Here is a 12,287-nt window from a genome sequence, read left to right on the forward strand (position 1 = left end):
TATTTTGTTGTGCAAAGTGTAAAGAAATGGCATTATGAATTGCTTTGCTGTGTACACAAAATTTCAGGAAAAACAGACAATCTAGTGTAATTTAATGCAATAGCCCTGAAATAAATTCTACTGTTAAAGCTGGTAAAGGGATTTTTTAATTGAGATTGTGTTGGATAGGGATTCATACAGAAAATTGACAAAAAAAGCAATTGGAAACTTAGACACATAAATACATGCACTTACCTACAAACATACTTGACTGTTAGGCACATTATACTCGACAGAAAACCAGAACGATTAATTAAAAACAACAAAAGATAATGAAAGAGGCAGCAGGATATGCAACAGGAGTTCGACAGAGAATGTACTAGATCATTTCTGTAAATCACTGACGTTATTATAGGCTACATACAGTCATAATGGTGTGAATATAAGGGATTATGGTAACAGATAATAGCACAAAGCAGAGGGTTTTATTTAGGTTGTAGGGTTACTGGTGACTTCCTCCAGGAGTTCTTTGTAGTGCTCTGGTTCATCAGTGCTCTAAAGATAATATCAGAAAAGCACAAAAAAGTATGAAAAGGTAAGGATTTTGATTTTAAGCAACAGTATACAACAAATATTTTTTGTAGAAAGGTCTATACAGACAAATACTTTAGCTATCCGCAAATCTTTAAAGGAACAGCTTCTTACTGAGATTTAGATGAGATGTCTGTGCAATAAATATATAGCTACAGACAGCATGCGATTAGCTTAGCACAAAAACTTGAAAACAGGGAAACACATAAGGACTCAAACAAGGAGGCATTAAAAATGACAAAATGGAGCATATATATTCAGTCAAGTTTTCCTGGATAAACAATAAGATGTGATTTTTCAGACTCTACCTCATCTTCTCTCTTCTCTCTGCTCTTCAGAGCCGTGATCCCCAAGCTGAAAGAGGTGGAGGCGACGAAGATCTCCAGGATTGACAAAACAATCAGCAGAGCATTGATGCTTCTTAAGAACATCTGGTGGGACACAAGAAATCGTCTTTACTTTACAGTCTTTAAGCACATTTGTTTGTATTTTGTAGAATTATAAACGTAGTTGAATGCAAATCTATATTGCCATCATCCAGTACAAATTGTCACGCAATATTTATAAGACGCCAGCACAAGAATTGCTTTGCTGTTTCATGTCCCTCGTTGTCTTTCCTCTCACAGACACTCCTTACCTGATTGTTGTAAAAGTCATATTTACCTGCCACCGCTGGTAGGTTGAGAAAATGTGCCTGCGACAACACAAAATCACCTGCATTTGGCAGGTAGGGGTTGCTAATTTCCAACCCTGAGACCAATTCATCCTTAATGAGGTTACTAACTCATCAGTAATGATTGGTTGTTTTTATATCAACGTTGGCCTATTGGACATATCAACAAAATCGATGAAAGAGTGGAAACCAGTATATACAGACAAGTACACTCTGCAACGTTGTCATCATGCCCACACACTCACTAGGAAGTCACAGGACAATGTCTGGAAAGGAGGGTTTGGAGATATCGCTCATAGGGAACTGGTCCATCCAAGTATGAGAACGCAAATGACAACACCTGCTCCAGCTGGCACAACATACACTCTTACGCAGAGGTAACAAAGGTCCGTCCTCATAAGGACGATATAGAGCTAATCAGAGCTTTTCCATTGATAAGTAACAAACATGGTGTCTGTGGAGGAATGTGGACTGCTGTTCCTACTGCGCAGATAGGGGAAAAAAGACGAGGAGAGAGGAAAGGAGAAGAGAAGACAAGCAGGTTGAAACTGTTGAGCCGTGGTTGTATTGAATGAAAGTGAACCAAATCAAAGCAGTCAGCTTTCTCTTTTTGTTCATGCAGGTTGCAAGACTGCAGCGTTTTTGCCAGCAGCCACATCTTGTGATTAGTGAGTTTTTGTCTCCTCCTAGTGGGAAAATAATAATCTTTTTTATTATGAGCTATGTTATAGCAGCCGGCTAATAAACATTACACTGAGGCAGCACTTCATACTTGTTTTTATGCAAATAAAAACTGTGTGTGCGTGCTAGAGCTACAAATAGTCCAAATTGTCCTTTGTTGGATTAATTGATTGAAAGAAAAGTATTCGCAAATTATTTTGATGATTGATTAATCGTTTCAGTCATTTTATTGCTTTCTTTGTCACTTATGATAGTAAATGTAGTCTTTTGGTTTTATCTCATCAGTTTAATATCTTGTATTTGACTGCTGAGATGACATTTTCCACACTTACCAGAATGAGTGCTTTGCCCTCGTTCAAGATGACCTCTTCAGGAGTAAATGCGTAGTATTGTGGCCAGTAACTATAATCACACATCGGCCACAACCAAAACATTCTCAGATTGATGATGTAGAGTACGACGGCTGCAACGCCAAAACCATTTCCGGCTAGATTCAGAATCACATTGAGGATGACCTGAAATACAAGAATTGTCAGTTCATGTACAAACAAACACAAAACCACGACACAATCAACATCATATAGATAACATGAGGATATTATAAAGCTGAACTACTCACCAGGCATGGGCTGGGGTACTTCTCAGACAAAATGCTCACGATGCCAAACAATATAAGCTAGGGAAAAGACAAAAATCAAAATCTATAAACTTCCATTCTTCCACACAAACACTTAAATTCATACACGGCTGTGATAAAAATGATTCAATCATGCTGAGTATACAATGGTTTAAACATAAAAGGTTTACTCAAGATCAATACGATTGGTTGAAATATGCTTGGATCTGACGTGCTATCGATCCTTTGAATCAGCTCGAGAAATCTCTAGTGATTTTTATTGATTTCATAATTTGACACTTGAAATGTACAATAAGTAACTTCTGCTGTGAAGGTGCTTTCTGTCAAAACAGAAAAAAAATTCTGATTGTTCTGAGAGGAGAGCTCAGAGATGACTTGTTGTGTCAAGTTGTGTTTAGCTTTGGACGAGACTCGGAATTATACATACGGGAATTTCGTAAGGAAAAAGACACATTAAAATAAAAAGAAAATACAACAGTAGCTTGCCTACCATTGCTCCGAGCCAAAAGCGAAATCCTGATTTATCCATTTGCCACCAAAAGGCACCACTGCTATTGAGGATCTCTCCAAGGCCGATGATTAGCAACCCAATCATAATATGCAGAGCCTGTAGAGGAGGAAACACAGTATGACCAACAAACAACCCGTAAAGTATAACAGCAGCTACCATGGAAAAACTCTTATAGAGTGACATGGACAAAAGTGCACAGAGAAACTTCAAACATATACATTTGTAACTCACTCCCAGTAGTGACTGATAGTATCTCTGCACCCTCCTCAGGTGCTGAGACACAGAGAAGAATGCGGGGCTACAGCAGAGGCCCTTGAGGATTTGGCACAGTGGAGAACAAGAGCTTTCAGGGTCAGAGGTCAAAGTGAACACAGTGACCTCATCAGCCTTGGTCATGGTCAGAGACATCCTGCCTGCTCCTAAGAAACAAGACAAGAGGGTATATAAGTTTTAAAATCAGGTTAAGTTGGGTTTTTTTTAACCTCCATCTAATGCCTGCCGAATCTTAATATTAAAGGGATAGTTTTTTGAGATGGGGTTGTATGAAGGACTATTCATAGTCAGTGTATTACATAGATAACAGTTAGCGTGCTCCCAGTTCGTACAAGTAGACAGGAGATGCAGTATAGGAAGCTAAGCTAAACTGCTGAGGATGAGGGAAGCAGCAAAATGCACATTAGCCATGTGTGCTTTTGCATCATCACTTTTTGATCATATAACTTTGCTTTTTTAAAATATTTGAGCTGGTTTGGATCAAAAATAGTTATGTCTGACCATTTATGCACCGGTGGCAGCATTGTGCTCAGTGCTAAAAATAAAACAGATATAACAACATTGCTGTCAAATATTGCAATACTTTAAAGGTGCAACATGTAAGACATTTGGTTGAAAACAAAAAAATAAAATAAAATGATCAACAGAATGTGAAGAAATATCTATCTCTAAAGTTAGCATGCTAACCAGCTAGCCCCTTCCCATCCCAGTCCAAAGCTCCTTTGCAAGCAATATAATCACCAACCCTTCCATGGTTGCCCAACCTCCTGGTCTGGACCGCTAGCTGCACAGTTAACTGAGCTAACTAGGCCACAGCAGCTAAAATTAGAAGCAGTTAGTGGTTACGATGGTGACTGGCTGCCACCTAGTTGTTTTGAGTATGAATTTGACAGGTGGCCAATTCGTACATACTGCACTTTTAATATGATCCTACGGCCATGAACCATTTTACATAGGTTGGACAGAATTAAACAAACATCACTTGCATACCCGTCATTTTTTTAGTTTTGTTTTGTTTTAAACCCACCCAACGAAACACCTTTTCTTTGCTGACATTGCCAATAAGTTGACGGACTTGAAACATTCATCCATTAACAAACTTGAAGAGCACTGAATGGCTTAAATGAATGGTTTGATAAAGGTAGCAGTTCAGACCATAAACATAATGAGATCTTTAAAATTTAATTAGGTTATTTTAGAAATAAAATAAATACCTTTTGTGGCTTTAGCTTTTTTTGTGTACTCCACCTGACAAAAAAATATGTCTGACTGTGTTTGTCAGGCAGCTATTGTTATACCTGCAGAGGAACGAGGAAATAACCTGTTCCCAGGAGTGCCACTATGCATATCATGTAAAAACCTGTCAGTGACACTTGCGACATTTGGGAACAATCACACTTTGTTTGTTTCATATCAACATGATAGCATGGCAGCTGGTATTTAAAGGCACAAATACCACTTGAAGGTACATTAATATATGACAAACACAAAGGCACCTAAACATATCATGATTGAAGAAGCAAGTACAAAACTTGTATTATATCGTCTTGTGAGACTTTTAAACAAATGCATTGGACTTCAACACATGATAGCATTGAATAGAGCAGCTTTAAGGCAGTGGTGTCTTTGTTGCGATCTGGGTCATCAGCGCTCTGGAAAGAAAAACGCAGCAGCATGTAGTCACACAGAATACAGCTCACACAAGTATAGACACTCAGATATCACAGTCCAGGTAGAACGCCTTGGGGAAAAGGTGTGTATGTTCACGTTTAATAAACGGTCAGAGACAGGGCACACCTTGCCACACAATAAGAAGAGGAATAACACCTTGGAGCAATTCAGTGAATATGTACTGTAAAATATAACTTATATAAGAAATATATTCTTTGTCAAATATATCAAGCACCTAATCACAAATTCTCAATGTCTGCATTAGTTATGTTATGCTGATAAGGGTGTAAAGAAAAATGGTAGCATGGCCTGCATTGCTCAGGAAAAACAGACAATCCATTGTAATCATTGATACATGGTCATATTTTATTTTGTAGTTTATGGTGATGTTCAATGTTTCCTGTTATTTTGTCCACTCTGAGCTTGGGGAGGCCAAGGAGAGCTGTTGACAAGAAAACTAATGTGATGTAATGGATGATTTTCACATAGTCGTATTGCTACTTCTACCTAAGAAAAAGATCTGATCTGCTAAAAGATTTCTATTCTTATTCAACCGAACCGGTTGGGGGAGATGGCCGTCAACCACTGAGTCTGGTTCTGCTCCGAGATCTCTGCCTGTCACAAGGCAGTTTTTTCTTACCACTGTCGCCAAGTGCTTGCTCATCATGGGGGAAATGTTGGGTCTCTGTAAATAAATGGATGATTTATATTGGTATTTGTATTTATATACTTGTTTTTTTTCATTGATGGTTTTATTTTTGTATCTCTTAATATTTTAGCTTGTATGTCATTTTAACACACATTAAGGCATCATCAAACTTCATACAAAGTAATCATTGAGCGACACAAGCTTCAGATCAATAAGGAGGGTTTAACTTTTAATTTATTTTTCTCATAATTACAGTACAGAACACATTATGGCCATTGCTTCCAAAATTACACAGGTTTGGACACAACTGACAAAGACAAGGAGAGTTTTCAGATTACATTTTGGATATCCAGATATTTCATTTATATCACAGTGTGAACAGAGACAGGTGATCAGAAAGATGCAGGAAAGATTTATCCATCAGATTCAAACCCTCAACCTCCCAACCATATAATGGAGCACATTGTACATTATTATTGAAGCTTCACCACCAGTTTAAATTGATAATAGTATGAATGAGCTCAATACCGGGGAAGTCCATGGCAATGATACCAAAGCATGGTCTGGGCTGGTTAGGGTAAAACTGTCTGATGTACTGATTGAGCCATGGGTTTACCTTTTCAGCAATTCTCTTTGGAGTCAGAAACATTCCCCAGAAAGTCCCCAAGCCAGTGCCACTGGTGGTGGTCAAAACAGCATTACTGCCTCCACAAGCTTCAGTGGCTTGGTTCAGCTGTTTGATAATTTTGTTGTCTTTGTCTTTAATGTGGCTGACCTTGCTGCTGCCTTTCCCTTCTGTATCTATGAAGGGAATTCCAAGCGTAAATGTGCTCTTCTGCACAAACACAATTTTCCCCCTGATCTGACCCATGTTTGGCATTCCCGAGGACACCCAGACATGTTGGTCGTTGCCAATCAGACTCTGCACCATTTTATTGACAGTGCTCTTCTCAAAAGATTCTGGTTGCACTCTGATGAGCACCGCCTCAGACCTAAACTCTGACAGGAAGGCTCGCACAGTGTCGAGGACCTCCTTCAGAGTGCTGTGCTGGTACAGCACCCCGTGCATGACATAGAGGGTGTCACCCAGTCCGAACACTTTGAGATCCAGGAAACGAATGCCAGCCCTGAGCTGATCCCTCAGGGACCAAGCCTGGCGTTCAACCTCTGGACCTCCATACAGAGCCATGCTGTCATGTGTACCAGGCATGGTGATGAGAGAGAGGGTGCGGAAATCCTCGATGGCAGCCATCCATGGAACATTGTAGGACCCCGGGAGAATGAGGTTGTTATTGTCATTGAAGAAAAGGTCTTTTCCATGGCACAAATAACTGATGATTTAGAACAACATTTTGTGATGTTATAAAAACTTTAATGCCATAAAAAAAACATCATTTCCTTGTATTGTACTTGCAAATCTTTCATATTGTACTTACGCGACAGACAGCAAAACATAGCTGTAAAGTAGACACTTGTGACCAGCTGCCATTCTTGCAGAAATTTGGCCAATCTAGAAAATAATTTGTGTGGGGAAAAAGCATTAATCACAGCACAATCACTAATTTTGAACAAAAGATGCATGGATAAATTACGCTTTAATTATCCAAGATTCATACACAATATAAGCTGATTAAATAAATAAATTTTGGTACTATACCTTACAACCAGGAGGATTTTGCAGCAAAGACTCAAATGGTTAGAATGTGAAGTCCTCAGCAACAGATCCATAATTTATATCGGTTGTTATCTGCAAAATTCTAGGTGTGGACTACAGATACCAGTTCTGATTCAGACTGATTGTTCTTGAAGTACAATCAGACGTGTTTGTATAGATTGTGGTGTTTGTTTTTTTGAGTGTTTGAGAAGGAGGTTTCAACAGAAATCTGGGTCAGATTAGATTTGATCCAGGCATTATCTTGAATGCGAGTAGCTACATCAGTGCAACAAAAGTATGATGACTAAACTGTGAAATAAGAGCGGAGGTTATCATCTGTAATGCATGCCTGGTGACATATTGAACATTTGCCAACTATAACTAAAGTAAAGCTTATCGCGAAATGAAAAGAGGGCAGACCTGAGTAATATCAATATTTGAAAAGGCAAGACAATAAGAAATATATTGAATTATATAATTAATTCCAGGAAATTGTAAGTAGGCTTATTACACACATTTTTGTAAAGACGAAAAAGCAGTGTTCTCCACGATACAGCACAGATGATAAACTCACATTCAAATATCATTCTATATGAAAACCATATGGAGTCGATCTATGACCGGCTTTCGCTACAGGTTCCTTGAGTTTGTACTGAGCTTTGTAGACAGTCGTTTCTATATCCCAACTACGTGGAGCTGTTTACAAAGCACCTTAAAAATTAATACTTTGGTACCTCTTAGTGTATTCAAATCCTTGATCAGAAGTCATACTATCTCTGTTTGTACTCATTTTAACTGATTGATTTTGTATCTTGTTTTTATGTACAGTATTTGCAGACCTGTTTTAACATCACTGTAAATGACAATATTTTAAAAATTTAAATAAAGGCAAATATATGGATGAATAGATAACACACTGAATTAAAAAAATAAGGTGACACCATTACTTTTTCCTGCACTGATCAATTTTGAGATTTCGGTCTATTTTGAGTAAAGACACATTTAAGTGATTATATTAGTTCACATTTCTGTTCAAATGAGTGCAGACTCAATTAGACAGTCTCATTTTCAGATTTAAACGTACAATATCACAAAACTTGTAATATAACAAACAATTGTCTTAATGGAAGTAATCAACTAAAATTATATGGAATTCTAAAATAGCTACATATTTTATTAGACTGAACAAGACATTTTGGCATTGATTTAGAGTCGACGGTTCAAATGACCTGGAAACTATTGAAAAAAAACATCCGATATTCTCAAAGGAAATGGTGACAAGTGTCTAAAATAGTCTCATAGAAAATGCTGATTTGGGTAAAAAATATTCATGAAGAGTAGAAGCCCATTAGCTCAATTGGTAGGGCAGATGTCCCATGTACAGAGCCTTTGTCCTTGCTGCAGCGGCCCCTGGTTCAAGTCCTACCTAGATTGGGCTCTAGTGTTATTCCTGAACATCCAAGAGACCCTGAAAAAAGTTAGCAACATTCATAGCTTAGCTAGTCGTTGCTGAATGCTGACAACTATTGAAAGAATTGGCCAATATTTTCATTTTTTTTTTAAATATTCATGAAAAATACAAATTCCATTAAAGGCCAATAAACTGCTGTGTCTCACTCTACTAGTATAGGACAACATTTGTGATCGATTTCGAGTCAATCGGTCAAAATACCTGGAAGCTATTGAAAAAATCGGCCGATATTCTAATAGGAAATGGTGATATGTGACTAAAATGTTCTCATCGAACATGGTGATTTGTATCTGAAATGTTGGTGAAGACAAGAAGCCCATCACCTAAGTTGGTAGGGTGGATGTCCCATGTCCAGAGCTGTTGTCCTTGCTACAGCGGCCCCTGGTTCGAGTCCTACCTGAGGCCCTTTGCTGTATGGGTATTCTGAACTTAACAATTGCTGATTTTGCACTGGATCGGGTTCAAATTTGATTCCTGAACATTCAAGAGTCAATCGGTCCAAAGACCTGACCTGAAAAATACAAATTCCACCCGAATCCAATAGGGACTGCTGTGTCTCGTTCAGCCAGAACAGGACCACCTTTGGGGGAAATTTTGAGTCAATCGGTCCAAAAACCTGGAAGCTATTGACAAAATTGGCAGAGGTTTTCATGAAAAATGGCCCCGTCATTAAAATATTCACCAAAAATACAAATTCCACCCGAATTTAAAGGGGCCTGCTGTGTCTCGTTCAGCCAGTATAGGACCACGTTTGGGAGAAATTTTGAGTCAATCGGTCCAAAGACCTGGAAGCTATTGAAAAAATCAGCCGAGGTTTTCATGAAAAATGGCCCACTCTCACTAAAATATTCACCAAAAATACAAATTCCACCTGAATCCAATGGGGACTGCTGTGTCTCGTTCAGCCAGTATAGGACCACGTTTGGGGGAAATTTTGAGTCAATCGGTCCAAAGACCTGGAAGCTATTGACAAAATTGGCAGAGGTTTTCATGAAAAATGGCCCACCCTCACTAAAATATTCACCAAAAATACAAATTCCACCCGAATCCAATGGGGACTGCTGTGTCTCGTTCAGCCAGTAGAGGACCACGTTTGGGGGAAATTTTGAGTCAATCGGTCGAAAGACCTGGAAGCTATTGAAAAAATCGGCCGAGGTTTTCATGAAAAATGGCCCACTGTCACTAAAATATTCACCAAAAATACAAATTCCACCCGAATCCAATGGGGACTGCTGTGTCTCGTTCAGCCAGTATAGGACCACGTTTGGGGGAAATTTTGAGTCAATCGGTCCAAAGACCTGGAAGCTATTGACAAAATTGGCAGAGGTTTTCATGAAAAATGGCCCCGTCATTAAAATATTCACCAAAAATACAAATTCCACCCAAATTTAATGGGGCCTGCTGTGTCTCGTTCAGCCAGTATAGGACCACGTTTGGGAGAAATTTTGAGTCAATCGGTCCAAAGACCTGGAAGCTATTGAAAAAATCGGCCGAGGTTTTCATGAAAAATGGCCCCCTGTCATTAAAATATTCACCAAAAATACAAATTCCACCCAAATTTAATGGGGACTGCTGTGTCTCGTTCAGCCAGTATAGGACCACGTTTGGGAGAAATTTTGAGTAAATCGGTCCAAAGACCTGGAAGCTATTGAAAAAATTGGCAGAGGTTTTCATGACAAATGGCCACCTGTCACTAAAATATTCACCAAAAATACAAATTCCACCCAAATCCAATGGGGACTGCTGTGTCTCGTTCAGCCAGTATAGGACCACGTTTGGGGGACATTTTGGGTCAATCGGTCCAAAGACCTGGAAGCTATTGAAAAAATCGACCAAGGTTTTCATGACAAATGGCCCCCTGCCACTAAAATATTCACCAAAAATACAAATTCCACCCGAATCCAATGGGGACTGCTGTGTCTCGTTCAGCCAATAGAGGACCACGTTTGGGGGAAATTTTGAGTCAATCGGTCCCAAAACCTGGAAGCTATTGAAAAAATCGGCTGAAGTTTTCATGAAAAATGGCTGCTTTTCATTAAAATATTCACCAAAAATACAAATTCCACCCGAATCCAATGGGGACTGCTGTGTCTCGTTCAGCCAGTAGAGGACCATGTTTGGGAGAAATTTCGAGTCAATCGGTCCAAAGACCTGGAAGCTATTGAAAAAATTGGCAGAGGTTTTCATGACAAATGGCCACCTGTCACTAAAATATTCACCAAAAATACAAATTCCACCCGAATCCAATGGGGACTGCTGTGTCTCGTTCAGCCAGTATAGGACCACGTTTGGGGGAAATTTTGAGTCAATCGGTCCAAAGACCTGGAAGCTATTGAAAAAATCGGCCAAGGTTTTCATGAAAAATGGCCCCCTGCCACTAAAATATTCACCAAAAATACAAATTCCACCCGAATCCAATGGGGACTGCTGTGTCTCGTTCAGCCAGTATAGGACCACGTTTGGGGGAAATTTTGAGTCAATCGGTCCAAAGACCTGGAAGCTATTGAAAAAATCGGCCAAGGTTTTCATGAAAAATGGCCCCCTGTCACTAAAATATTCACCAAAAATACAAATTCCACCCGAATCCAATGGGGACTGCTGTGTCTCGTTCAGCCAGTATAGGACCACGTTTGGGGGAAATTTCGAGGCAATCGGTCCAAAGACCTGGAAGCTATTGAAAAAATCGGCCGAGGTTTTCATGACAAATGGCCCCCTTTCACTAAAATATTCACCAAAAATACAAATTCCACCCGAATCCAATGGGGACTGCTGTGTCTCGTTCAGCCAGTATAGGACCACGTTTGGGGGAAATTTTGAGTCAATCGGTCCAAAGACCTGGAAGCTATTGACAAAATTGGCAGAGGTTTTCATGAAAAATGGCACCCTGTCATAAAAATATTCACCAAAAATACAAATTCGACCCGAATTTAATGGGGACTGCTGTGTCTCGTTCAGCCAGTATAGGACCACGTTTAGGAGAAATTTTGAGTAAATCGGTCCAAAGACCTGGAAGCTATTGAAAAAATTGGCAGAGGTTTTCATGACAAATGGCCCCCTGCCACTAAAATATTCACCAAAAATACAAATTCCACCCGAATCCAATGGGGACTGCTGTGTCTCGTTCAGCCAAAAGAGGACCACGTTTGGGGGAAATTTTGAGTCAATCGGTCCCAAAACCTGGAAGCTATTGAAAAAATCGGCTGAAGTTTTCATGAAAAATGGCTGCTTTTCATTAAAATATTCACCAAAAATACAAATTCCACCCGAATCCAATGGGGACTGCTGTGTCTCGTTCAGCCAGTATAGGACCACGTTTGGGGGAAATTTTGAGTCAATCGGTCCAAAGACCTGGAAGCTATTGAAAAAATTGGCAGAGGTTTTCATGACAAATGGCCACCTGTCACTAAAATATTCACCAAAAATACAAATTCCACCCGAATCCAATGGGGACTGCTGTGTCTCGTTCAGCCAGTATAGGACCACGTTTGGGGGAAATT

General features: G+C 39.4%; 1 protein-coding gene and 1 long non-coding RNA gene across 2 annotated transcripts; both read right to left on the reverse strand.

Annotated features, from left to right (window-relative positions):
- Window positions 1-183: 183 nt before the first annotated feature.
- LOC311259386 lies at window positions 184-1,350 on the reverse strand. The gene is made up of 3 exons (XR_014622857.1): window positions 1,234-1,350; window positions 879-1,001; window positions 184-534 (listed from the first exon to the last, which is right to left on the reverse strand). It is a non-coding gene; the product is annotated as an uncharacterized lncRNA (long non-coding RNA).
- Window positions 1,351-6,149: 4,799 nt separating this feature from the next.
- On the reverse strand, window positions 6,150-7,352 carry LOC311259844 (1-phosphatidylinositol phosphodiesterase-like; the record flags this gene model as incomplete). Its single annotated transcript, XM_084357189.1, has 3 exons — window positions 7,323-7,352; window positions 7,102-7,175; window positions 6,150-6,996 (listed from the first exon to the last, which is right to left on the reverse strand). Exons 2-3 carry the CDS (start codon window positions 7,152-7,154, stop codon window positions 6,150-6,152), a joined length of 900 nt encoding a protein of 299 aa, XP_084213315.1. The 5' UTR covers window positions 7,155-7,175; window positions 7,323-7,352.
- Between the last annotated feature and the right edge of the window lie 4,935 nt (window positions 7,353-12,287).

This window comes from Pagrus pagrus (genome assembly GCF_965226575.1).
Source record: "Pagrus pagrus genome assembly, chromosome: 7".
Classification (NCBI taxonomy): Eukaryota; Metazoa; Chordata; class Actinopteri; order Spariformes; family Sparidae; genus Pagrus; species Pagrus pagrus.